Raw genomic sequence first — 20,702 nt, 5'->3', positions numbered from 1 at the left:
ACCAAAATGAGGGGTTCAAGAACTCTAAGAGGCCTATAAAATTAAAAGTACAGATTCTGCAGAAATCCTAGGATGAGTTGGAACTTGGCACCAAGGGATTGAGAAAGAAAAACTTGGTGACCAAAAGGAGGAAGAGAGAAATGAGACAAAATAAAGTGTTAGCAGCTGAGAGATTTCAAACAGAGCCGAGAAGTTATCCTGGAGGTTATTCTCATACATTACACAGATATTCCCTTTTTAGTTTATGGTGTATTAGAGTGGCTAGAGGGAAGTACCTGAAACTGTGGAGTTGTGTTCCAGTACCATGTTTCTTAAAGATGATTGGATAATGATATAGCTTTTACAATGTGACTACATGATTATGAAAACCATGTGTCTGATGTCCCTTTTATCTAGGATATGGACAGATGAGTAAAAAATACGGATAAAAAATAAATAATAGGGGGAACAAAGGTTAAAGTAAATTAAGTAGATTGATACACTAGTGGTCAATGAGAGGAAGGGGTATGAGTTTTTCTTTTTTTATTTCTTTTGCTGGAGAGGTGCAAATGTTCAAAAAAATGATCATGGTGATGAATACACAACTATGTGATGATATAGTGAGCCTCTGATTGTACACCATGTATAGAATGTTTGTATGTTTGTTAAGGTTTGACAATAAAAAAATATATATATATGAAAAAAAAACACAGATCCTGAAGCCAGATACCTAGCATATATTAAACATATTAGCTACTACTGTTGTGTTAATTCTGGAAAATAAAGAGTAGCAAGATAGGGGCTCCTGATTTATGATTTTTATGATGTTTAGCTTTCTGAGTAAGACCAAAAGATGGATTAGTTCTAAATCAATTAAAATATCTAAATACAAACTATATAATAGAAGTGTTAAAATAACAAGCATTTATTGAGCACTTTACAGTTTTTATAAACAACTTCACTCACATTAATTTACTTCACTCTCACAACCACTTTGTGAAAAGATGACAGAGATTTCAATTCCCACTTATTTCTGAGAAAAATAATTCAGTGATGGTAAGTTGTCCCTTTATTTAAAGGAAATGGCAGAGCCAAACTCAAACCCAGATCCTATGTTTCCAAATGGTATTAACCCACTGCTTTCACACCTAGCACCAAGTATTTGCACACAAAAATGAATGAAAACCCTTACCCTGAGGATCTTGAATCAACTGGCAATTAAATTTTTAGAGCTGTCACATACTTAATTCTAAGCATAAAAGGAATACATAAAAGGCGGGCCATGGTGGCTCAGCAGACAGAGTTTTCGCCTGCCATGTCAGAGACCTGGGTTCAATTCCCAGTGTCTGCCCATGCAAAAAAAAAAAAAAAGGAATACATAAAATATTAAACATGCCCCTGGCCTCAAGAAACCTTCACAAGTCTACATTAGTTAAAAAAGCAAGACTTAGAGGACTGGAAAATAAACCCAAATGGCAGAAAACCACATCTTAACTACACCGTCCATGTCTTATGCTACTCTGTATGGTCTGTATGACTAGAATATATCATTGGCTCAATAAATATCTGTTGGTTATCTGCTATTGATAGAACGTTCTACAAAAGGTGAGATACGAAATAATACCAACCACCCCATTTGTCTTTCCCAGGGGGTGGACTTTTGTTTGAGATCAAATAACCAGCAAAATATATCAAATAACTTTTGAGACTATTTAATAAAGGATGTTTAGGCATCATTTCTGGGTTGTACCTATTGGCTATACGTATTTCATTGTGAAATCAAGATTTTGAACTTCACTTTACATTTCAAAGCTGCCAAAAGGTTATAAAAAATTACCAAAACTGAATCCAGTCCAAATGCCACAAAATACAACTATCATTCACTGTTGCTTTATTACAAATTAAACATATCTTCTGCTTCTACAATAAGCAATTACCATATTGTTTCTGGTAAAAAAGTTTTTTCTTTGTATTGTTTCCTTTAGACACTCGGCAACACATTTTTTCTATAGGTCTTTTTATTTTTATTTTTAAAAAATTTTTAATACTAACAATCACATTTCACACACAAAGTTATTTTTTCAACTTTTGAAATATTTTAATACTAAAGAAGGAAAAAAGGTAACCAGTAGGGAAATTCAAGTGCAAAAATAAGCCCAGCTTACAAAGTCCAATTTTCTACACTGCCACAGATAAAAATACATTCCAAAGTCAGTATATGCTATTCCCCAGTTGATCCAAAGACCTGAGTCATCTGCTCTCTAGCCTCAAGAAACGGCACTGATTGTAAAAACCTTAGATGGGTCAAAATAATTTTTGAAGCTTTAACAGAACAGCTCAAAAAAGCTCAAAGAGATCAGGCTTAAATTATATTTAACAGCTGTCTGTTACTTAGGATCTTAAACACAAATAAAATGGAGAAACTGAAAGATGAAAATAAATTAGTAAATACAAAAAATTCTTATAAAACTGTGTGTCTAGAAATCATATGTAGTGACTAGCATTATAATACTGAGGCGCATTATCATTTTCACTAGGGCAACAGGACTTTCTTCATGGTTATTTATAGCAAGGGTTTGGTACAGTGAAAAAGTTTCAATAAATTGCTTCAAAATACCATAAATGTGGGTATATTCTAGGTCAAATCATGTGAGTATTACAGAAAGAGCTGTGTGAAAGAAATCAGTACAATGCTTACACATTGTTGAATCTGACAGTAGAAAAGAACCATTCATAAGACTATTAAACTTAGCCTAATGCTGGCAGTAAGATAAAGTTCTATTCTTTTTGAAGGGTAAAGATAGTGTACCAGCCATTCAAAACAGATGGGCTTCAAATTTCCCTGGTATTTTAAATGAATAACAGATATAAGTTATTGAGTGTTTATCATATGCCTGTTACCATGGAAGGAGACAGATATGAAATATGAATAAAACTCAATTCCTCTTTCCAAGGAGCTTAAATTTTAAAAAGAACAGAAGTTCTAAAGTATTGTTAAATAAAAAAAAGAAAAACTGGATTATCCAATAAGTGGGTATCCCCTTTCTTAAAACAAAGAAAGAAAAATATACAATACAGGTTCCAGTTATACTTTATAGTCTCTGGTGCTTACAATGAAAAATTCTGGAATTTAAACAGATTTTCTAGTTCCTATGAAATGCCTCAAAATCCTACTTCTTTGTACATCTGACCAAAAAGAGTAATCAATGCTCTGGGGCATCTGTGAGTAGGAAGAGATATTTCAAACAGTAGGGAAAAATTAAATCCAGTCTTCAGACCTTCTGAGCAATGACCTTCATTCAATCTAACTTAACACTTACTATGCTAACCACTAGGACAAATCTATCAAGAAAACTTTTCCAACTCTGTCCTAATTCCCCTCTCTTATGAACTCTTACAAAATCTGTAGTCTAATGTCATATAAACTGCTGTTAATCACAAAGAATTCTTTTTGTTGTTCACAAAGACTTCTTGTGAAATTTGGGGAAAATAAGTTTTATGGTAATCAAATCTTTATCTCCCCATTACTACATATCTTCTGTCACCTCTGAATAGAATTTGTAAAGTAAAATTTTAAAAGCAAAGACTTTAATGGTTCAAAGTCCTGTTTCAAGTCCTGTCCTCTCATTTCTCTTCACACACACACACACACACACACACACACACACACACACACACACACTTGAACTGATTACAGATTTCCACAAACTATGAAAATCCATTTCTAAATTCCAAGAAATTAGTCAACATTAGTACACCTCTGCCCCCAAACATCACTATACAATGAGCCCCACCACGACCAGATGTAAAAACACGATTCCCATCATTTCTGAGGAAATGCTTACATGTGCGAACAAAAAGTAGCCTTGAATAAGAAAGAGCTAAAAGGTGAAGTTAGTTGCCTTCCAACTAGCAAAAACGCTGATGCAGAAATACTTCGTTTTTACCCAAATGATTAGTACAGTGAAAAGGAGAAACAAATGCAATGACACGTCAAGGCATCAATTTTCTAGAAATTGAGCTGAACCTGAGAAATGGCCTCATCTCTGAGCCTTTGGAAACTTCTCTTCCCTTTTTATATTTCATGTAGGTCAATTTTTCTCATCACCACTAAGTGGATTCTGATCACTGAACAAACCAACTAAAGCTAGCACAGGCTTCAGTGAGAATTTGGAAGGACAAAAGTTAAACTCTGATGCTGAATGACTGGTTCTCTTTATAATACTGAAGTCCATAATACAGCAGGCGCTAAATAGCACTGAGAAAGCACAGTCCGATACTAGGTATTCCATTTACTCCACCCACCCATTACCCCATCAAAAGAATTTAAAACAAACAGCTATAGAATGTTTCACCTGAAAGTTTTTATGATATAGCAGTTTACTCTTACAAATTATTAGTACATATGAAGGGTAATACTGACCTAAAATACAATCCATAGGAAAAAAGATTATTCTGGCGGGAGGGGGTGGGGTGGGATGGGGTGGAGAGAGTGAAAAACCCTAAATACTTTTTTAAAAAGACAACAAATATATTCAGGTATAAGATCTACATGAGAAACATCATTTTCTTCCTTTCTTTTTTTAAAAATAAATTTTAAAAACTTACCCTGAAGAGATTTGCCCAATCCCTGGCCCAGCTTCCACCCATGTTTCTGGAGTAAGCGGTGTCCGATATTATCCTGACAGACAGAACAGAGAGACAAACCAAAAATATTCCAATAATATATTCTTCCCTTCCTACTAGCACTTAAATAGGTGATGAGCAAGAGATAAATCTACATATATGCATGCAAAAAGGTGCTAATAATAGGGTAAATGTGCCCAATAAAAGGGACATTAATGTAAAAAGAAATGCTGACTAGTATTTTATATGGGAAGAACATATGGGGTAAGGGTCCTTTCTGATGGTGTGCTGGGCAACTTTTGTATATAGTACTTTAAAAAAGGAGAAAAGGGAAGGGATAAGAAGGAGGAATACACTTATGAAGTTTAAAACTAACATTAAAAAGCATTAAATCAAGGTACTTATACAATCATATCCACCACCTAGGCAGCACCACTTAAAGCTGTTTTTGAAAGAAAATCTACATTGTGTTTATTTTGTTTATATGTCAGGTTTTTGTGATACAAAGTAAGTTGTAAGTATAAGACTGCCCCACCACTAGAAATGAAAACACAATCAGAGCAAAATCCAGGCTAGACTTGATTGTTTTCTTTTTTTAATGTACATATAATACAAATATTTAACCAGCATGCAGCCAATATTAAACTGAAAAAACAGTGAGGTTAGTAAAACAATAAATTAAATTGATTAAACAGAAAAGTAAAATGAGCTCAAGCACAGACTGATGCATTTCAACATGTAATCTAACAAAAATGCTAAGATGTTAGAATGAAATAGGCCTAGCAATAAGTTAACAATAAAGAACCATTAGTGCATGTAGGGGGAAAAAACAACATACATAATGTCTCATCTTCCTAGGAGCACATTGTAAAAATAATGTCAATGTAAATCAAATGAAAAGACAGCAGAAACAACAATTAAATGTCAGCTTTTATGAGAGGGGGTCAAGGTATGAGAAACCTCTGCAGCCCTTTATCCAATTCTTTGCTTTTTATAATTACCGTAAAGTACCAAGACAGAGGCAAAATAACCATCAACTCTATTAGATAAAATGATGCTACTCATCCAAAGGAAAATATTTAAAATAGTATAAACATAAAATGTTCTATATGCATTAAAATGCAACTTATAGAATTATTTGGGTATCATCATTTGGAAATAATCTCATATTTACTGAAATAAATTTACAAAGTTAATAAAACCCCAAATATCTGAATTAAAATCTAATATTTCATGTTATACTGCATTTTATGTTTCAGTTCGATCTTCAAGGATAAAATGCTCCTTAGAGTCATAGAAGAAAGAAAAAAACTATTTTACAGTTACCGTCTCAGAAAGGAAGCTACAAGAAAATTAAGACTACTCAATGCTCTGTTTAAAAAAGACAGAAAAAGAGATCCTTCTTCAACAGTTTAGGGGAGCAATGCAAACTAGAAAACTGGGTTGAACAGCTGAATATTCCAGTGGTCGGGGCAAAAAATCACGTTCCTTTTTTTAAAACAAAAACTGGATACAAATAATGTAAAACTTGTTTCTAAAAGAAAAGATATCGGGCGGGCCACGATGGCTCAGCAGGTAAGAGTGCTTGCCTGCCATGCCCGAGGACCCGGGTTCGATTTCCGGTGCCTGCCCATGTAAAAAAAAAAAGAAAAGATATCATTGTTTTTAAAAAAAACTGATCCCCACTTGTATCAAGACGGTGGAGTGAAAAGTTTCAGGGCTCTGTCCCCTAAGAGAAGCTTTGAACACCCAGCAAGAACTGGCAGGTACAGTTTTCTCAAAGCTCCAAAAAACAAATGAAAAGACTACAGTAACACTAAGACCACCAAATCAAGAAAAAGTTATCTTAAAAGTAGTATTTATGCAGGAGAACCGGGTTAGATTCCCAGCCCGTGCACCCCCTCTCCCACCAAAAAAAGAAAAGTAGTAGGATTTTGTAGCATCCTGACTGGCCCCTCTCCCATCCCCTTGCTGGCTCAGTATGTTGCTGGCCCACACTCCCAGTGGAGACACCTAGTCCCAATTCTGGAGACAGCACAGTAACTCTCGTGCTCATATTGAGAACATGTATATGTGGCCAATCTGTCTGGCAGTGGCCTGAGGAACTAGCCATCCCAGAAACTGTCCTGCATGTAGAAAGCACCTCACAGAGTTCTTCAGAACTGTTGTGGGAGCTGCCTGGGACAAGGGACTGCTGGTTTTAGGACACACACTGCAATGCCAAAGACCATAAAGAAACTGTTTCCAAATTTTAAAAAAGTTTTTGCATGAAGAAGAACAAAGGAATGTCATTACTGCAGGGTGTTGAAAATAGATGGTAATTAATATTTTAAAATTTCAACTTATGTGTGAGACTAAAGCAAGAAACATTTATTTGGTACAAAATTTATATTTTGACTAGTTCATTTCCTAATATAACTTATGTAGATAGCTTGGTTGAACACCATAAGTACAGGGAACCTTAGGTAGGACATGAGATTTTGTTGATTTGTCCAGACGGACACCCCAATGAATCCCAGAGTGATTTGATCAGTGCAAAGTATTTGCAAAGTCCCCTTCAGGGAATGGTGAGAAAGGGGGAAAATTAAACTTCCCCAAGTTGAATTCTCGTATTCTCGCAAGCAGTGTGGACCACCAGAGCTATAGGCTGGGCCCCCAGTCTAGGGGGTTGTTCACGTGAAACTTGGCCCCACAAGGGATAAGTCAAGCTTACCTAAAATTTGGGCCTGAGAGTCACCCCCAAGAGAGCCTCTTTTGTTGCTCAGATGTGGCCTCTCTCTCAAGCCAACACAACAAGGAAACTCACCACCCTCCCCCTGTCTACATGGGACATGACTCCCAGGCGTGTGGACCTTCCTGGCAACATGGGACAGAAATCCTAGAGTGAGCTGAGACTCAGCATCAAGGGACTGAGAAACCCTAGAATGAGCTTAGACTCAGCATCAAGGGATTGAGAAAACCTTCTCAACCAAAAGGGGGAAGAGTGAAATGAGACAAAGTGTCAATGGCTGAAAGATTCCAAACATAGTCGAGAAGTTATCCTGGAGGTTATTCTTACGCATTAAGTAGAAATCACCTTGTTATTCAAGATGTAATGGAGAGGCTGGAGGGAACTGCCTGAACATGTAGAGCTGTGTTACAGTAGCCATGTTTCTTGAAGATGATTGTATAATGATATAGCTTTCACAACGTGACTGTGTGATTGTGAAAACTTGTGCCTGATGCTCCTTTTATCTACCTTGTCAACAGATGAGTAGAACATATGGGATAAAAATAAATAATAGGGGGAACAAATGTTAAAATAAATTTAGTTTGAAATGCTAGTGATCAATGAAAGCAAGGGGTAAGAGGTATAGTATGTATAATCTTTTTTTTTCTGTGTTAATTTTATTTCTTTTTCTGTCGTCTTTTTATTTCTTTTTCTGAATTGATGCAAATGTTCTAAGAAATGATGAATATGCAACTGTGTGATGATATTGTGAATTACTGATTATATATGTAGACCGGAATGATCAGGAGTTAATGTTTTAGTTCGTTTGTTAAATTTTTTTTAAATAAATAAATGATAATAGGGGGAACAAATGTTAAAATAAATTTAGTTTGAAATGCTAGTGATCAATGAAAGGGAGGAGTAAGGGGTATGGTATGTATAATCTCTTTTTTTTCTGTATTTATTTTGTTTCTTTTTCTGTTGTCTTTTTATTTCTTTTTCTGAATTGATGCTAATGTTCTGGGAAATGATCATGATGATGAATATGCAACTATGTGATGATATTGTGAATTACTGATTATATATGTAGAATGCAAAGATCATATGCTGAGTGTTTTTGTTCATTTGTTGTTAATTTTTTTAAATTTAATAAATAAATAAAATTATAAAAAAAAAGAAACTGTTTCCTAGGAAAAGGGGACACTCGAAACTGTGTAAATGAAATTCCTAAGGCCATATTCAAATGATGAAGACCAGACACATGTCCAGAAAGAATTGGAGAAACCCCTATGTTTTGGCCCCAAGCTATTCTCTAAACTCACTGTATAGATAAGCTCCAAAGGAAAAGCACTCACAGGTCAATCTGTAAAAACTGGGAAAGGTGTGCCTCTTTTATCCTTCCTTTTTTAAATTTTTATTTCTGTAAGTTCCTGGCATGCAAGGAGAGCAATGCCATAACTACAGAGGCATAGGAGTGTAAGGAACAGACACCTCAGAGTCTAAATACTACAGATAATACATCAAAAAAAGGCCAGCTCTTTTGTTGCTCAGATGTGGCCTCTCTCTCCAGCCAACACAACAAGCAAACTCACCACCCTACCTCCTGTCTACGTGGGACATGACTCCCAGGGGTGTGGACCTTCCTGGCAACATGGGACAGAAATCCTAGAATGAGCTGAGACTCAGCATCAAGGGATTGAGAAAAACCCTAGAATGAGCTGAGACTCAGCATCAAGGGATTGAGAAAACCTTCTCGACCAAAAGGAGGAAGAGTGAAATGAGAAAGTGTCAATGGTTGAGAGATTCCAAACAGAGTAGAGAGGTTATTCTGGAGCTTATTCTTACGCATTAAATAGATATTACCTTGTTATTCAAGACGTAATGGAGAGGCTAGAGGGAACTGCCTGAAAATGTAGAGCTGTGTTCCAGTAGCTATGTTTCTTGATGATGATTGTATAATGATACAGTCACAATCTGACTGTGATTGTGAAAACCTTGTGTCTGATGCTCCTTTTATCTACCTTGTCAACAGATGAGTAGATCATATGGAATAAAAATAAATAATAGGGGGAACAAATGTTAAATAAACTTAGTTTGAAATGCTAGTGATCAATGAAAGGGAGGGGTAAGGGGTATGGTATGAATAATTTTTTTTCTCTGTTTTCATTTTATTTCTTTTTCTGTTGTCTTTTTATTTCTTTTTCTGAATTGATGTAAATGTTCTAAGAAATTATCATGATGATGAATATGCAACTATGTGATGATATTGTGAATTACTGATTATATGCGTAAAACGGAATGATCATATGTTAAGAATGTTTGTGTTTCTTTCTTGTCATATTTTTTTAATTTAAAAATTAAAAAAAAGTTTTAAAAAATGCCAAGTTTCAACAAAAGATTACAAAACACACAAAGAAATAGGAAGAGATGGCCCAGACAAAGAAGACTAAAGCATTAGAAACAATCAATGAGGAAGACCTGACCTGAGATAAACCAGAAAAGACTTTTAAAGGGTTCTAAATATGTTCAAAGAGCTGAAGGAAAATATGGATAAAAGACTAAAGGATATCAGGAAAATGACAGATGATCACAAAGACTGTATCAACAGAGATATGGAAATTATAAAAAAGGAACCAAAAAGACTGAAGACCACAGTAACAGAAATTTAAAATTCCCTAGAGGGGTCAAGAGTAGATTGGAACTGACAGAAGAAAGATCAGAGAACTTAAAGACAAAATAATTGAAATCATTCAGTCTGAGGAATAGATAGAAGAATGAATGAAGAATAATTAACAGAGCCAGGGGAATCTGTGGGACACCATTAACTGTATCAATACATGCACTGTGAGGTGACCCAGAGGGAGAACAAAGAAAGGAGCAGAGAAATAATGGGTAAAAATTTCCAAATTTAATGAGACAGAAATATACACATCCAAGACGCTCCATGAACTCCAAACAGGATAAACCCAAATAGATGCTAAGACATGCTATAATCAAACTGTCGAGTGTCAAAGATAAAGAGAGAATCCTGAAAGGTATAAGAGAGAAGCAACGTATAACATACAAGAATATCTCAATAAGATTCAATGCTGGTTTCTCATTGGAAACTATGGAGGCAAGAAGGCAGTGGGACAATATATTTAAAGTGCTGAAAGCAAAAAACTGCCAACCAAAAATTCTATATTCAGCAAAACTGTCTTCAAAAATGAGGGAGAGATTAAGACATTCCCAGATAAAACAAAAGCTGAGGGAGTCTGTCACTGCTAGACTGGCTCTACAAGAGAAAATTTGGCATGCTGAAAGGAGAAGACAATAGACAACAGATTAAAGCTGCATGAAGAAATAAAGCTCTTCGTTAAGGGTAGTGATGAGGGTAAATATAAATGCCAGTAATATTTCCGCTTCTGGTTCGTCGCTACACTTTTTACTTTCTACAGGATCTAAAAGGCAAATGCATAAAAAGTAATGATAAACCCATGCTTTTGGACTCAAAATGTATAAACATATAATGCGTCAAGCATAAAGATGAGGGGGATGGAGGGTTTTAACAACATATTGTGTGTGTATTATAGAAGTTACACTGGTATCAAAGCAAACAAGATTGCAATAGATTTAGGATGTTAAATTTAAGCTCCATGATAACTACAAAGAAAAACCAGATAATATGCAAGCTCACAGGGATAGACATTACAGTACAGCTTGCTAGGGGTGGGGGACAGGGGAAATGGGGAATTAATGTATATTGGGTATAGAGTTTCTGTCTGGGGGTAGGAGAGAGTTTTACTAATGAGGTGAAGGTACCACAACATTGTGAATGATCATTAATCCCAGGTATGCTTGGGAGTCATTGAGACAGGAATATATATATATACATACATACACACACACACATATATATACACGCTCCCATAATTTTTTTTAAAGAGACAATATCAATTAATTTATTTATTTATACACAATGATGGATGGAAACTAGAAAGGGAGAAGTAAAGGCTCAATGGGACATTACTAGGACATATGAAAAAGCCTGATATGGACTGTAAGCTTTATATCAATGTTAAATTTCTTAAACTTGATAAGTGCACTTAAGGTGATTATGTAAGTGAATATCCTTGTTCTTATGAAATATACATACATGGTGGTAAAGTGTTGAAGGAGCATGGTGTACACAACCTACACTCAACTGTTCAGAAAATGGATGATAGACGGATGGATGGACAGACTGGATGGAACAAGACTGCTAATGTGGTAAAATGTTAAAATTGGTGGATCTGGGTATCTGGGAAGATACGGGTATATGGAATTTCCTGTATGAAGTTTGTATTATTTTGTAACTGTGCCGTAAGTTTGAAAGTATATCAAAATTAAAAGTTTAAATATATCAACAAAATCAAGATGGTCCTTAAACAGTTGCTAAAAATTACTTTTGCTAGGAACTGAAAGAATTTGAAAACTCTATGGTATATGTAAAACAGAAGATGACTCCCACATTATTAAACATTACAAAAACTTAATCTAACGCTGCTGCCTCTTCTTCCTTTTCCCCTTTCCAACTGAACTACCTGGAAAAAATTCCCTTAGTACTGAGCACTTAACTATTTTAAAATAATTTATTATTGGAAAAAGATTTAAAAGTCTGAATATATAAATAATTCAAGCAGAAAATGAAAGGTAAATTTTAAGGCCCTTGTTTTATTACTATTAAAACAAACTTACCTGTATATAAAATTCTTATTTGACATTTATAAAGCCTACAACTGAATAACCCTGGAAATGACAAGGATAGAGAATGACTCTAAGATTATGTACTTGATTAAACTGTTTACTCTCACTTGACTAACGTGATTATAGTTAGCACAGAGACTTAGGGTACCAAACATTGCTGACAACAATTGTTGCCCCATTTTTAATTAAGAAAACTCAATCTTTGGCTAACTGAAGATGAGACATTATGCTGAGTGTGTTATATTATGAATGCACTAAAATAAACAGACAAATGAAGCAGTATGCTATTTCCAAAAGCAGTGCAAGTGGAGTGAAAGCATTTCCATACGAACCTGGCTTTAAAAACTGGGCTGTCAAAAGAACAGTTAAATGTAACACAAAGTAAGAAACTGTCCAATCACTAATGGTCATTTTTTTTTGTTCTGTTTTGTTTTCAATTCACTGCTTGCAAGTAATGTATTTATTAAAGAAGAGTGAAAGCATAAGTAAATTCATGAGTCAAGACCAGCTGAGAGATTCAAGAGCAGCGTGTTGTGACCGACAACAGTGAAAGGAAAAGCAAATGTTAAAGGGAGAGGGGAAAAAAAAGAAAAATTTAAGATTATACACATTAGCACCACTTTTACAAAACCACTCAAGAGGATGGCTGTCACTTTTCAGAGGTGATACAAAATGGCAGTGGCATTTCTCTTTTAAAACTTAAAGCCAATTTTTTCCTTGAATTAAATGTACTTTCCCAAGTATGAATAGACAATGAAATGTCAGGGGCTATTTTTAAATTATTAATATGCCTCTCTAAATCCTTCTGATTACAACAAAGGCAAGAGAAACAAAAGGCATATCTCCCAGAATCTCTTCCCCTCTCGGGAATCACAAACCAACCTCCTAGATTAGCGTGAACTGCCAATGCAAAAAAAAAAAAAGAACCAGGATCTTTCCTATCATTCTAGACTATCAGCTTTTTTAGGAAAATGAGTCTGCTGAAAGGGCTAATATTCAGTATACTCTCCTTTTCTATCAAAAAAGAAAAAGTTTTATAATAACCACTCCTCAAAAATCCAAATAGGCTTAAGGATAATGTGGAACACAAGGAAAGCATATCAAGGTATCTTAAGTTTGTATTATTTGGAATACAAAGAAGAAAGCACACTTGTCTACCACAGAAAGTTCAAATAAAACACTGAACTCGTTCTGTGAAAGAACAAGGGTGAAACCACCAGCCTAGGAAAATAATTAATCCATTCTCTGTTTAGGATTGTGATTTTTGCAATTATTTCCATGAATGATATTTACAGCAGTTAATTGAAATAAGTTGTTTCTCGCCCAAATAGGTTTCTAGCAAAACAAGATCACTAAATTTACTAGGTGACCTTATGCAAACCACAATAGTAAATATTTACTATTTTAGTCACTATAATGGTAACTAAAATTTCTTTCCATTTTTTTAAAAATAAAATATAACATTTGGGGGTTAAATATAATCTCACAGAACTAAAAATAAGACATTTTCTTCTTTTCTAGCACAGCCTGGTTCATGGCTAAGACACAATAGGGGTAGACTGTTTATAATCTTTTTTTCACAGTAGAAATAAATATCAGCTTTATAAACACTCAAAGTGCCATTCACTAATATTCATTCCAAAAGAGACTATTTATAATTTTAATGCATATGCAAGAACTGTAAGAAAATCCTAATTTTAAACTAATTATAAGGCAACTGAACTCTGCCAAAGGGTGGGTAGTAGACGACAAGCTGGTTTTCCACATGATTCAGAAAGAGTTTCCGTAAACCACCTATTTGTTACTCTCTGTGTTCAAAACCTTGAAATAGTGATAGTGAGGCATCTTCTTAGGTTAGATATCAAGTTCTAATTTTGGTTAAACCATGGAGCTGGGCTGAAAACCCGAACTTTTTCCACCTAGATTACTTCAGCTCGCCTTAAATTTTTTCCGATTTCTGAAATTAAAAATATAATTAAAATACATTTTAAATTTTTATTCCTATCTATCAGATGTGTAAGACAATATATGAATGAGGGTTATAATTTTAAAAGAGAAGATCTTTAAAGCAAGAAATGTATGTTATAAACTACCAATATGCTGAAAACATAACTGCAATAAAAATACCTCATTATTAACTATTGAGCCATTCCTCAAAACTTTTATTTATTAATCAAATATCAAGCAGAAAACTTTCCTAGGAACTTCTCTTTGCTCCATGAAGCTGGGTACCCTCACAGTAACAATGATCGTTTTGGCAAAAACAACACCAATCTGTATAATAGGAGCCTGCCAACACACAGATAAAAATTTACTTTGTTATTTTATGGGGATGATTCCAAGTTTATAGCAAGAAACAGAATGTCATGTCTCAAGAAAAATCTATACTACAGGTATGTAAGTAACTGGCTGACTATACATACCACGTTAAATTTTCTTATACTTGACAGCCACATTCAATTTATACCATTTAGTTTATTTTTAACAGTGACAAAATAGTTAAGTCTCTTGAGTGGATTGTAAGCTTTGCTGATTGTGTATTAAAGAATTATAAGCAAGAACAAAACGCTACTAGATGAACCCATGCAAATAACAAGTAAAATTTCCCCAAACAAAAAATTTATAGCTCACTACAGATGACACAATGAAGACTAGAGAGAAAAGCCATATAGTAATGCTACACCATTCAGCTCCAAAAAGCACATTATTTATAGTGCAGTTCACATATAGTTAACTGCTAAATGTCAAATCAGCAGTAATGTAAAGTTACAGTTTAGAACTAGTGGAGTCCACAGATCTAAACAGATATGCAATATTACAAAATTATACATATACTTATACTTATGAATTCCTAGCTGAGCAAATTAAATATCAGCAACTAGCCACTGAAAACTTATGATAATTTTTAAAACTGCTCAGCCAATCTAAATATATAGATAGGATTTGAATCAATCAGGTAGAACAAGGACAAACTAATGGCTGATGAGTAGTTTTACTTCCAACTACCACAGTACAACATATTTTAAATCGATGATACATGCATTTTGTCTTTTGCATAGCTTAAAATAAATTTTCCATCTAATTTCTCATCTTCCTTCTATGATAAAGGTCATAAAGGACGATATATCTTAAATTATAGCCACCAATTCTTGGAACTATGGTGGAGTCCTAGACTGGGCTATAGCTCTATATCAAATTTTATTTGTTCTCTAAATACTTTTATCTTCACATATTTGGAGGTCATAATTATAATGGCTAGGACCTACAAAGTTCATAAAACAATAACTTTAAAATTCAAGTTCTAAAATATATTTGGGGCGAGCCACGGTGGCTCAGCAGGCAGAGTTCTCACCTACCATGCTGGAGACCTGGGTTCGATTCCCAGTGCTTGCCCATGCAAAAAAAATTATAATAATAACAATAAAAAGAAATTAAAATATATTTGTAATAAAAGTCAAATGTTAATATTTTCCAACCTTCTTTGAATTCAGATAATCAAGTAGTCTTTCATTTTCCTCATAATTTTCTTAGAAAGGTATTTTAGTCTTGACTAGAAATTTCACTGAAAGATATCTGGTTGGTTGAAATAGAGGGAAATAAAACTTTGTAATGAAATTATTAATATTTCACAAATGCTGGATTTTGATGTGTTTTCAACATCTCCCTAATGAAATTAAAAATACCTCTATAATCATACTAACAAATCTTGGTTCAGAAGTACACTAAAAGCATAATGCATTACTACATCTTTGTATGTCATTTCCCATCTTGCCAGTTTGTATCAAATTTACCCTAATATCACAAAACAAAAAAACCTTAATCCTATACTCACAATAACCCTTCACACAGGCATATCCTTGGCACAAACCTGTGCAGAGACTTCCATGGTTAACAGCTGCTGCAGATTACCTTTGTTAAAAAAAAATGACTAGACCTTTAGCTCCTGCAATGATCTGTAGACTCCCAAAGCTGCATATTTCCAGCCACTTTTGAGTTGCATGCTGTAGCAAAACAGTCAGCACCTCTCAATAGATATTGCTGCAGAGAAAGATTTTAATTCAGCAGACTCCTCCATGTGTTAGAAGAATCCCCCTTTCCCCCTAAGAATAAAAGTCCAATATAGCCAGCCAGCCCTATAACTTAATATATATCTATTATTTGATGGATACTCTTTAAGTGACACAGAATTTCTTATGTGTGAGGGAATAGTGGATGGGAACAATATCCACTTTGATGCCAATAATTTTTGGAGTTTCTTTTAAAACTTTAAATTTTATTCCCAAATGATTTGGTAGCAGATATAAGATCCTTCCTGTCTGTGTGTCACACTTCTATCTAACACAACATAGGCTATAAAGTTATAGTTGCTACTATATGAGCTACCATATCACAAATAAAGCATATATTTAGTGTCTCAGGAGTAAATTTTTATTAGAAGTATAACTTAATATAATATACATATCTGGACATACTTATTAAAAAACTAAATATTTAGTCTGAATACGATCTTATTTGCTATTTAAATGGAGAAAATTATATTTAATAAATAAGATATCAATTCCATTCCTACTCAGTGATTACTCAGTCAGACTGCCTTCTGGTAAATGTTCTTCCCATGACATGTGCCAGAATTCATGACATATGCTGGAAAAGCAAGTGTGAGAGGTGAAATAGCATTAGCCTCACCTGCCACAGGAATGAATTTTTCAAAAACCTTAAATATAGCTCCAGAAGAAGGCTTTGAAAATGTTAAATGTCATTTAATTCAGTGCTTTTCAAAAATACTTGTCGTCTAAAGTAACAATGAACACTAGACTGTAAATTCAGTCAAATTAAATTTACTGCTGCTATCAAGTCAGCAGACCCACAGGATTATAGCTTGCCTAAGAATTTTAACCAACCATGTACCTTGTAGAATACAATACTGGGGTCTTTCTTCTGACAGCTCTTTTTTTTTTTAAACTTTGACTCAAAGAAACATTTAAATTAAAGCGGAAAAGTGAAATTATTTTTCAAGTCCAACACAGTGGTCTAGTCTGAAGATTTCATTACAAAATTTTGCCTTGTGATAATCTCCAAGATGTTATGGAACAAGGCACAAATTCAGGGACTTTTAACTTAGCAAGGTGGGCTTGGCATTTTATCTTTATGCTAAAACCAACCCTGGGTTTTCAATGCAACATCAGATGTGAATTCTCCCTCTGCAGCATTATCACATGCGTCATCAATTACTGCCATGCCTAGGTCTAGCATCATGCCAGCACATTAAGACAGAAGGTACTATATGCAGTGTTCACTGGACCAGAAGAACAGAAATAAGAAGGGGAAGTGGGGGAGAAAGAAACCCTAGAGAAGAAATTTTTAAAAAGGCAGACCGTGCAATACAAACCAGATCATGGCTGCTTAGCTAATATGGGCCAACTGCTGTGGAAGAAAAATGTCGAACACCCCAAGTTGTGTAAATTTCTGTAAACATCTAAACACACACACAAACACACACAACACCAACCTAATTAGGAACATAAATATATGTTGATCCTTTACTATGATACAGTTTTAAAATTAAAAGTTAAGTTAAAATATTTGTGCTCTGTAAACTGTCTTCTTATTTTTCTGAGAAAGGGGGAAACCAGTGTTTCAAAAAGGTAGGAGATTGGAGACCTTGCCTTGATTGCTATAAAGACTAAAATTCACTCTTTGATTTATTTTTTCATTCAGGTTTTACAAATTAACTCACTGAAACCCTTATTCAATATGGACACTTAAGCACAAATACTAAATGCTGACAATACTGACAAGTTTAGACAATTTAACAATGGACTGTGCGATATGAAAGTGACTGGTTTTTCAAACTGAAAATAATGTTAAAATTAAGAAGTTTTTTTTTTAATTAAGAGTCAGGAAAATAAATTTCTTTATTCTAAACCTAAGCGGTGAGAAAAGACAGAAAGAATCTACTTTTGATAAAAACCAGACATCTTCTAAGCAACAGAGAACAAATTAACCATGTTCCACAAGAGTCTGGTAAATAAATGTATTAGTCCTTAACTGTTACTAATGGAGCATTTCACACATGACTGGGCTGCTTAAGAAAGTGAAGCTGTTAAAGGATCAAAATACATTTTATTGCTTTATTCAATTTATGAAAACACTAAACTTTAACTTGCTATCTTAAACAAAATATCAGTATGGGCCAAAACGATATTTTTCCATCAACATTCTACTGTCTTTGGATTTTTCAGGTTGATTTCCCAATATACTAAATATTAGATTACATCCCAAACTCCATTTGTTTATTGTAGGGCATGCAAGTAAACAGCTCTAAACTGTACTGTCAATTATTAGTAAGTTTAACATCACTCACATCAAATATCAGACGAACACTACTTAACTAACTGGCTGTGATCCAAAACTAAGCATTGATCATCTTACCGATTCTATAGGTTTGTCAAGTGATGCTTGTTCAATTTCCAAGTGTCCTTCTTCATACTGATCAAAGTGATTACCCTGAAAAAAGAAGACTACAGTTATTTTTCCAAAGTAATAAATGTCAAATTTATTAATAACCTAACCAAACTAGGATTTTTTTCTTAAGGTTTGATTTATTTATTGAACACCATATGCTAAATATACCTTGTCTCACAGAACACTCACAAAAACCCAGTGAAATAACTGGTATTAACCCACTTTATAGATGAGTACACTATGGCTGAGAGAGCTGAAATCACGTCCAAAGTTGCAGAGTTAAGTAGATCAGGTGTTCACATTTTTATAATTAATACCACAAATTCAAATTTTTAAATCCATAAAAAGTATTTATGAGTCTAGACCTAGTAATCTGAACTCTTCTTCCTCTGATAAACATCAGAACTGCTAACTAAAACACTATCAACCATTCACAATATCAACTCTTTTTAGACGACTATATTAGGAAGAGTGCAGAATAAAAACGAAGGGCCATACTCTGTTTTACTTTTAATAAACAATCTTCTATTGAATGTAAGGCTAAATAAGTCATAAAAATGGAGAAATGCAAATAAAATCTTTTTATGATATTGTTCAACACTGATAACATTGTTTTTAATGAAAACTGCTAAACCATTCCATTTGAAATCATCTATTACTACATCCAGATTTCAAGGAACTAAAAACACAATCTCTTAAGTTTTTCTAATGCAACTATTCCTCAAGATAACCTGCCCAAAGAGATAAGCATGAGTGTATAATGCCATATTTGATCATAATCAAGCAAGCTGTCTCTGCAACAAGAATAAGTCAAAACAGTTCAATTGATTATCAGTGCAGACAACTGGGAAATTATTTATCATAGCTTTCCCTGATCTCCCCTGCTCCCTTAGGAAGGAAGAACTTATCACTGGTTTTAAAATAAGATGATGAATTTTCAGTTTCCTTTTGTTACAAAATAGACAGCACAAGAGCTGAGAGTCCTGAATTGACCTAAATCAAAAGATTAAAAACTCAGGCTAGCCTAAACGAATTCAGTGCATGGACTGATAATGACAACTTGAACATTAGCAAAAGTTACTTTGTTTTCAAAAATTAAATTCTAGTTAAACAAAACTTTATGGTGAGGCAGGCCACAATGGCTCAGCAGGGAGAGTTCTAATGATGACTAAACAATGATATAGCTTTCACAGTGTGACTCTGTGTATGTGAAAATCTTGTGTCTGATGCTCTTTTTAGCTACTATATCAACAGAAGAGTAGAAAATATGGAATAAAAATAAATAATAGGGGGAACAAATGTTAAAATAAACTTAGTTTGAAAGGCTAGTGGTAAATGAAAGCAAGGGGTAAGGGGTATGGTATGTATAACCTTTTTTTCTCTAGTATCGTTTTATTTCTTTTTCTGTTGTCTTTTTATTTCTTTTTCTAAATTGATGCAAATGTTCTAAGAAATGATGAATATGCAACTATGCGATGATATTAAGAACTACTGATTGTATATGTAGAATGGAATGATATCTTAATGTTTTGTTTGTTAATTCTTTGTAATTAATTTAAAAAGTTTAATAAATAAATAAATAAAAATAGTGGCTAATAAACAAATGAAATATTAGAGAACAATTAGGTGCTAAAAATGTGTGGTGGTGATGAAAAAATTTTGGAATTAGATAATAGTGGTAGTTGTACAATAATGTGAATATACTTAATGCCACTGAATTGTACACTTTAAAATGGCTAAAATGGCAAATTTCGTTATGCTTATTTTACCACAATAAAATACATAAAATTTTGAGGCAGCCTATCTGAAAGAAGAAGAGAATAACAGGAGATAGGAATGGGTTTTCCAAAGACAAAAACAAAGCAAAAGTGTAACAGGATTTGAAAGTAGGTATTCTGGGTATAAGGACAAATGTTAAAAAAAAAAAAAAAAGAAAAAGAAGAAAAAAACAGCTATCAATCCTGAAAGTCTGTATGAAATCAACCTGAACTGCCAATATTTTGTGCAATGATCTTTCTAAAATAACACCTCCTTCCTGACTTTTTAACTTCTGCTGCAACAGATAAGTAAAAGCTGTTAACTGTAAATACTTCTAAATTTCTATATAATAATAATATTCAAATACTTACATTAACCCAAATCTCACAATGTTATAGAACTAGTGTACAGCCAGATCTCATAATTCTACCTTTCACTG

The 20,702-nt window shown here is 33.9% G+C and overlaps 1 protein-coding gene across 6 annotated transcripts in view; it reads right to left on the bottom strand.

The window, feature by feature from the left end:
* Window positions 1–20,702, bottom strand: part of GPATCH8 (G-patch domain containing 8) — a 168,154-nt gene that overhangs the window by 116,052 nt on the left and 31,400 nt on the right. For 2 of the 6 annotated variants that reach the window (XM_077164158.1, XM_077164155.1), the window contains exons 2-5: window positions 18,473–18,547; window positions 17,430–17,464; window positions 12,373–12,390; window positions 4,588–4,660 (exon numbers count right to left, since the gene is read on the bottom strand). Coding sequence is in view for 1 of the 6 variants with exons in the window: in XM_077164153.1 (XP_077020268.1) it covers window positions 4,588–4,660; window positions 18,473–18,547 (148 nt within the window). In the remaining 5 variants the exon portion in view is untranslated. Of the gene's footprint in view, window positions 1–4,587; window positions 4,661–12,372; window positions 12,391–17,429; window positions 17,465–18,472; window positions 18,548–20,702 lie in introns of those variants that run through there. The other 4 variants (XM_077164157.1, XM_077164154.1, XM_077164153.1 and 1 more) reach the window with 3 other exon arrangements.

Source organism: Tamandua tetradactyla, chromosome 6, assembly GCF_023851605.1.
Source record: "Tamandua tetradactyla isolate mTamTet1 chromosome 6, mTamTet1.pri, whole genome shotgun sequence".
Taxonomy (NCBI): Eukaryota; Metazoa; Chordata; class Mammalia; order Pilosa; family Myrmecophagidae; genus Tamandua; species Tamandua tetradactyla.
Note: the sequence above shows the minus strand (reverse complement) of the source record. Positions and strands in the feature narration are given on the sequence as shown.